Source organism: Limulus polyphemus, unplaced genomic scaffold, assembly GCF_000517525.1.
Source record: "Limulus polyphemus unplaced genomic scaffold, Limulus_polyphemus-2.1.2 Scaffold720, whole genome shotgun sequence".
Taxonomy (NCBI): Eukaryota; Metazoa; Arthropoda; class Merostomata; order Xiphosura; family Limulidae; genus Limulus; species Limulus polyphemus.
The window spans coordinates 416,026-430,389 of record NW_013666330.1 but is presented as its reverse complement, the minus strand read 5'-3'; the positions used below and the strand labels follow the sequence as shown (position 1 = coordinate 430,389).

The 14,364-nt window shown below is 32.4% G+C and overlaps 1 protein-coding gene across 1 annotated transcript in view; it reads right to left on the bottom strand.

The window, feature by feature from the left end:
- Nucleotides 1-1,531: 1,531 nt before the first annotated feature.
- LOC106460159 overlaps nt 1,532-14,364 on the bottom strand; it is a 64,126-nt gene continuing 51,293 nt past the window's right edge. Inside the window, exons 17-20 of the mRNA XM_013919845.2 lie at nt 13,569-13,724; nt 10,049-11,357; nt 6,039-7,769; nt 1,532-5,414 (exon numbers count right to left, since the gene is read on the bottom strand). Of these exons, the coding sequence (XP_013775299.2) occupies nt 5,392-5,414; nt 6,039-7,769; nt 10,049-11,357; nt 13,569-13,724 (3,219 nt within the window). The 3' untranslated portion in view covers nt 1,532-5,391. The remainder of the gene's footprint in view (nt 5,415-6,038; nt 7,770-10,048; nt 11,358-13,568; nt 13,725-14,364) is intronic.

Genomic DNA, 14,364 nt, shown 5'->3' with positions numbered 1-14,364 from the left:
TTGGGTTTGGAGCACTCTTCCAGACTGCATCATCATCTGCGAACTATGAGCAAAAAGTGTGTGTTTATTTTCTTATAGCAAAGCCACATCGGGCTATATGCTGTGTCCACCGAGAAGAACTGAACTTCTGACTTTAGCGTTTTAAATCCGAAGACTTTACCGCTGTCCCACCGGGAGACTGATGTTTAAGAGGTTTGCTGTATGACACCAAGAATTACATTTTTTTCCTGATCATTAAACGCTTACATGCATACTGATATCTGGAGTTTGCATTAATAACTTATTCTTACCACGATGAAGAAAAATAAAGCTTTTCAATATATACCGATACTATTTTTAGCCAAGTAATTTGTGTTTTTTATTTGGTTCTAAATATAATCATTATAACTATTAGTGGTATTCGCAGTCATTATTTTAAGACGCGTATGTAAATGAAGATATTAGCGGTAAGTCTGCCGACTTATAACACTACAAATGGGATTTCGATACCCTTGGTAGGCACAGCATAGATAGTTCATTATGTAGCTTTGTGCTTAACTATAAACTAATTAACGCAAATAAATTCACATCAGAATAGACATAATTATCCACGAAATTTCTAATTTTTTTTGTATCTGATTAGACACATGCCCTTCTATATTTTATTTAAGAGAAATGTGTTTAAACCTTCTTACAACTAGCAACATATAACAGAGAACTAATATTTTCAAATAATAAAAGAAACCATGGGTGTACGCAAAAGGGCATTTGCCCCCTGGAAAATGAGAAACATATTTCTTTATACATTCAAAATATACATACCTTTATATAAACCCTTGATTGCGAGTCGAGCGCTCTAACCACCGGGCCACGCCGAGCCCACTACAGAAAGAACACAGTATTTACAAGATAATTCGAAGACATTTTTATTATTATTATCATTATACCAATTCCTATATCAAGATACTCTTATTTCATGTTTTAAGCAGTTTAGTGGAATTAAATCTTTTAATATTAGGTACTAGAGAACAAAACTTAACTAAAAGTATTTGCCAGATCGAAATTAGATTTGATTATAAAAGCTCGTACTAAAATCAATGTCCACTGGGCGGTATGTGATAACCTTACGGACTTACAACGCTAATATCCGAGATTCGATTCCCCGCGATGGCTAGAGAGCAGATAGCGCATTGTGTGGCTTCGTACTAAGAAAACAACAATACATAACATCAATGGCCTTGAAACAGAACACTTGAAGTTAAGCAGAATATTTGGAGATATTTGATCTAAAGAGAGCACAAAAATATAATTTCTAATCCAAACGCAATTATATATATGTATTGTTCTGTAACGGTTACAGTGGTTCATTGAAATGTTCTTAGTTTAGTTTTTAGAATGTTAATCTAGATTTTGGCAATTTCTTCAGAGAACCAAGATGTCTTCCCATCCTAAAAGTAAACGAAGTGCGAAAAACAACAGTGTGGTATATTGACAACGTATTGGAGAATAAGAAACAACTATTTCACAATGTAAATATACATTGTTACACTTTATTAAAACTACACAATATACATACACAATGCTCCTCATTAGATAGTACAATAAAGTAATGCCACATATATTTAAAATTCAAGATATAGTAGGCAGCTATGTTCAACTTTTACTCAAAAACATATTTAAAACGTTGAGATCACCAGATGATAAATATACGTCATATTGATGATATGTGATGTTGTTAATCACTTACTGAATGAAAGTATTATTTTTCACCAAGGCTACAGCGATAAATATACTGAATTACATTCTTTCACAAGTAGATGTTATAAAAAAATCAACCTATAAGAACACTGTGGTTGTAAAAACAAAACAACAAAAACTTTCAAGTTTTCTTTCATTTTTAACTAGTATCGTTATTACTGAGACACTGATGAAGGTTTTGGTGGAAGTTTCTAAAACTTGAAAGGCACAGCTGTAGAGTAGTAAACATAATATTTTGTTACAAAATATGCCACCACTCTCAAACTTTCTAAACATTTAAGTGTGAAAATAGTTTGAATACATTTTATAAAGAATTAAATGGGTAGAGGAAATAATTTTTTGCAGTTACTTAGTCTAAATAATACATAAGAGACTATGTACGTTCAAAACAAGGTACCTGCTTCCCAGATGGAAAAAATAAATATAAATCTCAAAGAAAAAACTATGTCACAGAGGCAGTTATTATGTCCCTATAACGAAAGTTACTGAACCTTAACACATCTACACTCCTATTAATTTCAAGAAAAAAGTACAGGCAGAATTTTGTTCTTCATAGTATATACGGATAAGTTAAAACAAAATAATCAGTGGGGATTAACTCAAATGATGCACTCAAGAGTTGAGTTCCTAGTATATACAGGTAAGTTAAAACAAAATAACCTATGTGGATTAACTCAAATGATGCACTCAAGAGTTGAGTTGGATGAGCATAAAATCACATATTAGACCACACTGCAGCAATTGTCCATTATCAATTCTTTACATAGAAAAAATACAATTTATTTACTTATTTAGTGGCGCTAGGTGATTGTGATATGGATCATATGTGATTATGTATGTTTCTGTATAAAAATATTTTTTCCAGATATTTGAAAAAAAAATTAAATAATTAGATGTGTTACTGAAAAAGTAATTATGCTAATCACCAAACTTCCGTTTAGAACTGTTTTAGCACTGCCGGGATCTAGCTTCACATCTTTATATGTTCAACCAAATATATCAAGAGGTCAAGAGCTATCAAAGACAGAGATTTGTTAATTTTGCTTTATTTGATACTGATGTAACAGAACTCCTACCTATGTAACTGGCCAAAGGTATTTGTCTGTTCATAGCAAAAAAGTTTTCTGTTTTCTCTGTAGCTTGATAATAGTTTAAACAACAATGGTTCAGAACATTTCTGTTTTTTAGACTGTTTAATCACAGGACTTACAATTCATCAAATAATTTCATCTAATTCACTGTTTCTTAAGAATTTTACCCTGAGGCATTATGCACATAAATACATTGCAAAAACCTTTACATCATATAGATATATGGTTACATATGCTGAAAAAACTTCATGACAGACTGAAGTTGCTTTTGTATTTCTTTAATAAATTACACTGAATCACTTCCACACTTTCTTTGAGAAATTAAAGAAAAAGTACAAAAAACAACATTGATATTTATTACAAGTAATGGGAGAAAACAGCAACCTTTGGCAAAAACTCTGAACGTGAGGAAACATACAATTGCCAGAGAATACATTATCATTTGTACAAAAACCATTAAAATCATACTGAGAAACATATTCAAAATACATGCATACCAAATTCTCCTTTTACATGACATTTTTCTCCTCAAGAATAGAAATGGCAGTGATTGTTTTAATTATCAGATTATGGTCACCATCATGATACAAAACTACTGGCAGTGTTAAACTGATGATGCCTAGAACAAGGAATTACAAAGATACTTCCCTTACAATTGTTATAACTTTGTATCACATTCGTGTTGGTTTCTTTGGTTTTAAAACATATATTCTGCTTAGGGATGAGGGAGAAGCCCATAAAAATTTACATACAATACTATTTCTTTCATAATCCAGTTGTAGTCATGCCAGTTTGAAAACTTGGTTGGTTGTAATTGAAAAATAATTCTGTATTAATTTGTAAAAACTCTTTAACATTTATGTTCAAATACTAGTGGAACAAAAAGTACACAGACAGTTGAGGCTTGCTACTTAACCAATAATTATCCTAGTTCAGTACATTATCTACTATTAAAAACAGAATCACTTATCTATCATATGCCAAGAAAGACTTAAAAGCTTAACCAATTTGTTTTCCACTGTTATCTTAGTTTAACAAAGTTAATTTCCTGCTTTTCTTCACCACTAACTGCTTTGTCAAATCTGTTCTTTGAAAACTGATAATTTTTCTATCTAAGCTATACTGATAGTAAGGCTTGCTCTGTCCATCTCATCTGAATTTCTTATTATTTATGTATGACCCTTTCAAAACTGATGCACTAATGCCCTTTTTACATTAATGTTACGTTTTTATACATTTAAACATTACAGCAAAATTAAGTTCAGACAAGGGACAATTTATGAGAAATAATAGACATACAAGACATAAATTAAGAATTTTAATGAACTTGTATACTTCATCATCATTATAATTAAAAATAAAATACAATTAGCTTGATCATTTTAGTTTCTCAATCAAATTCCCAGTCCCAAGACCATGTGGTCTGGCCAAAAGCTTGTCTTCAAACCATTGATATAAAAATATATCAACCATTGAAGTAGATATATACTAAAAATTAAATTAGATGGTTTATGCTAGAGTAAATAGCTAAGTAACTGTCATTATACTTGTTGCTCTTGTACTTTTCTTAACAGTTTGCCATGCTAATTACTAGTAATGAATATACAAGTAAACATTTCAGGCATGTTCTTACATGTTAATGATTTGATTTAGAGATAAAGAAAAAGAAAGGTTTCAAAATGTGTTAATAACAATACCTAAGTCCACATTTACACAGAAGGCAGAATTAGAAAGACTAAAATGATGGCTCTTAAGCCTATATAGTTAGAAATGGATAAACTGGTAAAAAACTATGCATAAACAATTCATCTGATGGCTGATTGGATGCTTCTTTGGATGATAACATCACAGAAGATTAAAATGAGTTGGACGGGCTGTGATTTAGAGATCTTTTTTAATCATTCAAGTTAGATAAGAAATAGAAGATACAAACTAGCATATTTCAGTTGTAGCATTATGAACTATGGCCTATGTAAAAAAAAATCCATAAATTAAGACTAGGAATAAAACTGGTCATGAATAGGTGATTGTGAGTATATTTTTTTACTTATCAAAACTTAGAAAATATTACAATTCTACAGACCATTTTCATAATGAAAAAAATTTTATGTTTCTTGTCTTTGGAACAATCCACAACTAAAACACTAACTTAAAAGTCCTCAAATGAAGAGAAAATTCAGAAACCTGAGAAACATTTCTCAGAAAAATATGTACTTTAACAAAACCAAAATTATGCTGAAATATACAAATTTGAAACCCAATTAATTCTCTGGCTTGTCAAAGTTAGTCTTGGCATACTAAAAAGAACAAAATCATTATAATAAATGCTTTCTCTATACAGTAGTTATGAAAATCATCATTCCTAAAACTATGTCAGTTACGGGTGCCATCTGAACTAAAATGGGGATCACAACAATCTCCTTCAGTTAACCACACTAATTAGAGATAAATTATCCATCCTGCAACCAGTAACAGGTTTTTAAGAGAGTCAGGAATTGTATGAGCAGGATGGTGTAGCCATCTTCCAAGAATGACCAAGACAGTCTCAACTAATGCTGGATGTTTAGGAGACAAACTGGGTTTGGCCTGCAAAGTAAAGATTAAGATAAGACAGGTTTTACAGAGAAAAGCAAAGTCATTAAAATGAATTAGTTACTGAACTTATAGGGCTGACAGAAAATTAATTATTTCCAAAAATATTCACACCCCTATACTTGTTTATACATATGAACATAACCTGAATATTTCAAAGTCTCAATTGGAGTAAAAGTACCTTACTTCAGGTGAATTATCAACCTATGGGCATGTTAAAAGGACAAACAACTTAAGTGGTTATTTATAAAAGGGAAAAACTGGGAAAAACATTCCATTAAAACTGGAAATTTCTATGCACAATCATGATTTTCAAAGTTACCTTATTAATAAAAAAAGATTAAGCAGATTTAAAAGCTTTGTTAAGGCACTTGGTTTTTTCATTTATGCTTGATTGTCAACATCACTTTATGTTTTGTATACATTTAACCAGAAACTTCACTTGCAGAACTTTCATTCAACATATGTACAGGTTTACTTGGAACCAATGCACTTTTGGTTTTCTTGTTAAAACTGTGTTGAAAAATGGAAAAATACCAATATTGATAAAATTACAAGATCAAACATATATTTATCATGCCTAACTGAAAATAAGAAATATTTCTAAGTTGGTTTTACCTTGGTGCTGTTGGATACAACTGGTACTGCTTCTTTTAATACTGGAATGATTAGCTATTGATCTGTAGTTCTGCACTGGCTTGACTATCTCTTTGTTGGCTGAGTAAACAGACATTGTGTCTTTCTGGGACTCAGCACCTATCAGCAAGGACATAGTTGGATAAGAAACAGATGAATACACTTGAGTCTGGGAGTAATCATTAATGGGCAGTGATATCAATGCTTGTGAGGCAGTTTTTCCAGAAACCAGTGCTGTAGGTGTACGTGTGTGTCGAGGCTGAATCATCACACTGTTTTCTAGTGCAAACTGAGATGACAGAATATTTAGCTGAAGTCTGGACTGTACCTCATCAGGAATAACCGATGGAGACTGACCACTTGGAATATTACCATTGACTGTACAGTTCACCGAGGAGTTCAGCTGAATATTACTAGTAGTAGGAGATGAACCTACAGTAGATGGGGGAACATTGAATTCTGGAAGTGCTTGTGGTAGAAGCACATTAGTTGAAGAAGTAGGGGGAAGCATGTCACATTTAGGTGGGGAAACAGAAAAGTCTACCATTAAAGGAATCACAGGCTGAGCAACACCTGTTGTCAATGGAAAGCTTGCTAAGTTAACTTGGGTCATCATAGCTGATGAATGTGCAGGTCCCAAAGCAAAAGTTCCTGCAGGGATATCAGACACAGTAGACAGAAGTGGTGAAGAAGACTGAAGTGGTGGTACAGAAGGCGGAGAAGGATCAACTGTTTCTCCAACATTGACTGTGCTCTGGTTGACTGAGGCAGAATTATGAAACACAAACTGACCAGTGTAATGAATATTCTGAGAGTGAAGATTTCCCACAGATATGACAGGAAGCCCTCCCATGTAGGCTGGATAAGTCATCATGGTTGTACAGGAAGCTGGATGAGACATAAGAGTCTCTGATCCAGTTTCTACACTACAAATTTTGTTATCATTCCTTAATGAAGCTGTTAAATTCTTTCTATTTTTATTCCCTTCAGCATATTTTTCCATACTTCTTAGTTGCTGACAAGGTCTCACTGATCTGGAGTATTTCCCACTACCAAGGCTACTGGTAGAATCTATACTACTAGCTGACCCTGAACGTGATCGAGGGTAGTCATGTGAATGGCAATAATGTAGTCGTTCATCACCATAACAAAGTGGGCTCACTGACCTACTCCGACTTCTTCTACTACAGGGACTGTCAACACTGCTGATAGGGCTGTGACAGTGGTATGAAGGTACAGGTGTGGTTGGTATTGTAAGACATTTAGGAGATGCTGATGGTGTGCTAGGAGGTGTCTCTGGAGGAGTCCTTGGGCCTTTCAGTGGTATATGTCTTAATTTACTAGGAGAAGACTCTTGGTGATTTTCCCGGATCCGGTGGCCTAAATTTGAAGGACTCACTGCTTTAATGGTGATGGAAACAGAATTATCTTGAGAGCTGGACTTGTGGTCACCATGTTTGATGCTGTCTACCACCCACTTCTTAGGTTCCTGGTGAGGCAAGGTCCCTTTACTGGTGCTTTTTCTAGAGCCATTGCATAAATGTCCACATTTATCTGATTTTGAAAGCTCTTGCTGCTGATCATCTCTATTATTTGATGTAAAAGACAACAGTTTATCAAACCCGTTACTGACTTTGGCTTGCCATTGTTTTCCCTTTGTTTGGTCTCCTTGTTTAATATTTCCTTCTTCTTCTTTAAGAAAGTTTGTTTTGGCTGTAACAATAATGCATACACTTATAACTCAATGCCTAAATAATAAAATCATACAATTAATCTTTATTTCCATATTGAAGCTAATCATCATAAAATATCTTGGATATTAGTTAAGGATTGAAAACTATTCTCTTGCCAAATTGTATAAATAAGTATAGAGTTGTAATGTAGAAAAAATACATATGCCAAATTATAAAACTTATAAGTTGGGTCAAAATATAAGGTAAACGTAATTAAAACGTACAGTATGCTTAACCTGGAAACAGATTCATGAAGTAGAAAATATAGTCTACTGATGAACAACTAACCACAAAAGTGATGAATAATATCTTTCAGAATACACATATTCTATCTTCAGCAGAATCCTACAGTTCAAAAAACAATAGTTACAAATAACAGTATGAATGTTGAATAATTTTTTTTTTGTACAACCACAAACATTTGAAACAGTTGTGGGGGGAGTGATGTGTAAGAACCAGTAAACAAACTTGCACGTAGACTAAGTAAATACACTTATATTAAAACAAGCTTAACTCAACAGGGGTTGAGTTATTAATTATAATAGGGAAATGTTGTTTAATAATAAGGCTCTTCTCAATAGGAAGTTCTAAATTTATGTGGCCCTTAGCTAAAACTTTGAAATCCATTGATGAGATTGTGTACCCAGTAATTTGACTTTGAAGTGACAGGAAGATGACAAAATGTGACCAGTTCTGTAGCAAATTTCCATATATTCACTGTCTTTAAACTATATTAAATAAGAAATACCTTTCATTCAATTGCACATTGACCCCACTTTGTTTACAGGTCACTTACTTGTATACACCTGTTAGATGCAAAGCCATCTATCTGCATTCCTAAAACCAAATGCCAGTTAACTGTATGTATTCAGGAACAAATGAGGATTTCTTACAGGACTGGCCATTTTTTATCATCTCCCAGTACCTCTGCTATCCAGACAATAAGATGCTTACATAACCTTTTGACTCATTCATTTCAAATTTCTCTGAATGAATACTGCTGAAACAAGTAATACATTTTTTTAACCCCTGGCAGCTGCCAAGCCCATTTTAAAGAGATTTGTTTGAGCTTTATAGCTTACATGTAGATGTTACATACACATGTGTATACTCATTAAAAATGGCTCATTTTACACCATAATCCAACAGCAGTTATTTTGAAATTGGCACACAGATGTCATCATGGGTCACATTATTGTAGTATTGTTGGCTACTTGATCAACAATAGCATTTACAGTCGTTTCTTACCTAAGTATGTTATAGTTAGAGGTACAGCTCAAACTGTATTTAGGTCTTACTATACTTACTTTACTTAATTATGTATTAGTTATGTTTTAAAATGCATAATTAAAAGGTTTAAACATTTTTCAAATATACATCATACTTTCCATCCATTCTCAAGGCTTACGATATTACACATTGAACAAAAAGTTTGCTGAAGTGTTAAACTATAACATGCCTTGAGGGGACCATTGATTTTTTGATGAGATGAATAATAAGTAGTAGAGGATAAGAAAGGAAAATAAAACATAGAAAATTAACCATATGTGAAAAAGAAAAGATCTGAAATTATGAATTTAACAATAGAAAAATCAAAAAAGATATTCTACAAAAAATTAAAAGGTACATATTTTTTTTCTATTTCCTAATTTTATTTAGTTCATTGCATTGTACGTTGATGATAATAGCTAGAGTCAGTGATATGGTAGAGAAAATGAAAAATAAAATATAAACATTTACCTTAAAAACTTTTGATATCCTTTTAAGAGGTTCTAGAAATTATGTAAATGAAATATGAAAACTATAAGATGAAAAAAGTATTTTTATACTTAAAATGAAAATCACCTTGCACTCAATTTGTTAATACTTTGAATGCAAGTAACTACAATAGAAAAATAACATATTTTTAGTATAGAAACAATTATAATAATGTCATTCTTTGTGTACAAGATACTTAGGATCTTTAACAAAATCTTATCAGTTTTTCAGAGGATACGTTAAGAAATCTCAGAGTTACTGCATGTATTGCTGTACCAGTGAAATTTGTGATTCAATTTCCACAAATTTTATGAGCCTGCTATGAAAGGGTTAATGTACTGTGCTTTCTTATTTTTTTCACCTTTCACTTTTATAATTCAACTTTAGTATAACGTTAATAAACAACAAAACAGTATGAAGATCTAAGCCTTCTCTTTAGCCCCCATGAAAAATTAGCACTCACAGAAAACTGTAATGAATTTAAAAAGCTATATGACCCACCTACAGATCTTGTTAGATTTTCCAACTGTTTTCGAACACTGGTTGGTGAGACTCTGTTCATATCCAATATGTCTGCAGTCAAACAGATTCCACTTTCAACAGGAGATGAATCTGTTGCTGAAATACTGCAAGCACTAGGAGGTCCACTACTTTGTGACATAGATCCTAAACTCTCAAAACCAGAGTCAGATGCACGACTAAGAGGTGAACAGCCATGCTTTTTTGGTACACTAGTTCCGCATCCACTAAAAGAAGAGTTGTATTTTCGTTTCTGTTTTTTATGCTTTATCTCTTCAAGCTTGGGACTGCCTTTAGAACTCTTGGAAGCCAGAAGACTCCCTAAATTCAGCACTAAGCCATTCAGAGCTTTTGGGCTTGAAAACTTCTCATACGCATCTTGCTGGGACGTGTTTATGCTTGAACATTGCTTCCGAGATTTTGATCCACAGAGTTGACTATGACTCCGTTTTCCAGTTCTACATCCCTTTGACATTTCTAACTTTGAACTGCATGGTAAATGAGGATCTCTACTGAGCAGGGGTGGAAGAGTGACTTTTTCAACATACTTTTGGGTGGTTTGAACTTCTGAGGGGGATAAACAAGATGTAAACCTTGTAGTGCTCACTTCTTCATGACCAGCCAATGAATCAGACTTAGTTGAGGATGATACAGATTCATATTTATTCTCTAGAATAGTACTTTGGGGTGATGGGCTTCTGCTTGGGCTAATTGGTGAGTAAGGAATGGTAGGTAAAAGATCCTCTTGGAAAGTATTATCACCAATAAGATGTGTACAAGTTATGGAAGAATTGGTTGATTTTGTTACACTTTGGTAGTCACAAGACAAATCTCTAACATTACAATCACTGATGTTAGATGAGAAATGATTAGAGGTGGTCACAGCTAATTTTTCCTTTAATTCTTGTTCTCGACAAGCATCAAAAGGTAGACAGGATGTAAAATTATCTATATACCTATCACAGAATACTGAGCATCCAGTAAATATGGCAGAAGAGGTTGAAAATGGAGCACCTAAGTTTTCACTCTCTTGCTTCTCCAGTGTTAGAGGCTCTTTCTTGTTCTTTACAGCTCTAGAAACCAAAAGATCCTCTGAAAAAGTGTAGTTAATGTGTTGTTCCATGTTATCTTCTGGGCACTGAAGCTTCTGTTCTTTACCTGCTGTTTTCTCAAGTGAGTAAACTTCATCCTCCAACTCCTGTACCTTGCTGTGGAGAGCTTTACGTTGGGTTAGGGTGGATGAGATTTCTTTCAGGATGTGGTCTTGTATCACAGGAAGATTTTTAGGATTCTAAAATAACATGTTAAGTATAGAAGACTTTCAAACTCATTAACAATAACCTGAAACTTGACATCTTACAAGTATGATGATACAAGCATTCTTATCAAAAAACATCTAATGAATTAGAAGAGAAATGAAAAGCAGCTCTACATAACAACTAAAGACCTTTAATTCTCTTCTTTTTTTATATATGCCATTGAAGTTGAAACTTAAATTTTTTTGACAACACTAATGAAGTTGTTCTGTCCTATATACTGACTAGATTGGATATTATGCTTTAAAAAATTTCAGTTAAATAACACTGAAAACACTGGAAAATCACACAAGAAACATGACCATTAAAAATAAAGTTATTGCACTGAGTGTCCAGGTCCAGGCTTTAAAAATATTAAAAATTGACCCTCTTCTGAGATGATTCATTACATGACTTCTGATGCAAATTTCCCCTTTTCTGCAATTAAGAAAACAAGCAAGGCACAAATTGTTTTGAGGAAAGGTGATATCTGTTGTATTGAACCATATCATTGTAGCTAAATAAGTAACTTTCCTTGGAACTATGAACAAAATAATTCACTGATATTCAGAACTACAGAACTAACACAAAACACCATGTTAACAAGCTTCTCCAGAAGCACATATTTCAACTGTGAAAAGCTGTATATTTAACACTGAGATATGACAAATCAAAGTATTTTGTCACATTGAAAGAAGCACACGCCTACATAAGTATTTGGATGAAAGTCTAAGTGGTTTAATATTGTTTTGCTGGTGATACAATATTTCAAAAATGGTACAGAACATGATGTAAGCTTTTTCAAGGAATTTCTGGTGGTTGTAGATTATACCTATGGTGGTAAGTTAACTACAAGGAACAACAAGAACAATGCCAAGGTGAACACTGCAGACTATTAGGCTGTTGTGTTGACATTTCCTTTGGCATTTACCTATAATGAAAAAACTCCCTTTTCCAAAAGTGCTAAGGTTATTGGGTTTCTTTTCTTTCATAAATGTACTGCAGGGAAATATCATCTTTGTAGGGAATGGATGCCAACAGAGTACAGTTCCATCAAGGCAAAGCACCTAGTCAATTAAGTTAATGTATAAATTCCATCATTCAATACAAGTACAAAGAATTTGTAGATGTATCAGATAAATTGTTTGATGCATTTCCCATGGATTTGGTCTTTTGTGGCTTTGAATTGTTTTGCTTGCAAAGTTGATGGACAATGAAAAGCATTTTAGAGGAGGAGTGGAACAACATTGATATAAGTGTATTGTGTAAAAACCTACTATAATATAAATTGCACTGCAGAGCAACAGTTGCTAACTATATATCCAGAAATATCACACAGACAGATAACTACTGATGTTGAAGAAAGGGAGTTGTTAAGACCTTGGCACTCATCATAGTTTTATTATTGCAGATCATGAACACTCTGTAAACTACTGATTTGATTAATTTTTCAATTTACCACCCATTATTTTAACCTTAATTCCTCAAAATAGTGTTAAACTTTGAAATCGTGTGATTTAAAAAAACCTATATAAATAACTTTTTTATGGTAAATTAAATTTCAAAATTTGTTGAGAAAAACATACTGAAAATATGTAAATTTACACAAAAATAATTTTTACTGTTTATTTCAATTCCATTTAATTTAAATCATTTTTAGTAGCAAACTGTTTCAGAATAGTGAGTAATAGCATAGGAACACCATACAATCTTCAAACAGTTTTTGATGTAACTACATTAGAATCAAATAGAATAAGCTTTAACCAGAGTTTAAGTACAGCTGATAATAAATAGTAGTAAAAAAACACCCATAAGTTAAAGTAATTTGAAACCCCATATTTCTAAGTCATTACACAAAGTCAAAAAATCTGGAACCCCCATGAATGATATTTCTAAATCACTACAGAAAATTAAAAAATCTGAAATTTTCATAAATAATAATTCTATTAAAGAGTCAACCTACAAAGTTTTCGACGCATTTTTGTTATAAAAGGGAAAACATGGGTATCTTTAAGAATTTTATTACAACATGTTTCATGTTAAAATATGTTCTCCATATAAAATATGCAGTACAATTAAAATATCAGTTTTGAATATCATAGTAGGGTTGTAATGTGGCAAAAGTCAATACTAAATTAAATTCTGTTTATTTCTAAAACACATACATGTATCAACAGTCCATATCACAATATGCTTCTCAAGCTTACCTTCTTTAAACCATTTGTCTCAACAGGTAGGTTCATCTTTTCATTACCTTGAGATATTAATGGTAAATCTGATTTTGACTGCAGTGAGCTAATTTGACACTGCAATGCTAAGCTTTTGGTTTGTAGTTCCTTATGCTTCACAACAATTTCTTTGGTCTAGTAACAATCAAAAATCATTGAAAAAACTAAGTTAATTATAAAAAGAGATAAATTACAAATATGATATTAACATAATATTGATACAATCAATATTTATAAAAGAAAAGTAAAACACTGTTTTGTATACAAATATACATCAAATAATACAAACTTAATTTAATGTCAGAGATACTATGGACAGATCACAACAAATGAGGAGGTACTGAGAAGAGCAGGAACACACAGAGATATAATAAGAAAAATTAGAAGTAAGAAAGTCCAGTTCCTGAATTACGTTGAGACATTTATTTTAAAAACTGTAAAAATGTATAAATTATGGAAACCTGAAGTGACAGCAAAAAAAAATTGTGAACTGTATAATATCTCAATTATATGTTTCTTCACAAGAACATTTGGAATGCCACTTTGTGGTATATATATTGCTCAATACTGTTATTGATCTTGAGAAGTGGTTTAATTTTGGAACATTGTTTTTTTTTTTTGAATTGAATTAGGTTTTTTTTTTTTTTTTTGGTTTTTTTTCCAAATTTCTACATTTATTGAAATTAATAACATTGAAATTTATGTTGTATTGTTCATTAACATTTGTATCAGGTCCTAGTCAGGCACGAACTTGCTAACTGTTTTTTTGTAAGAG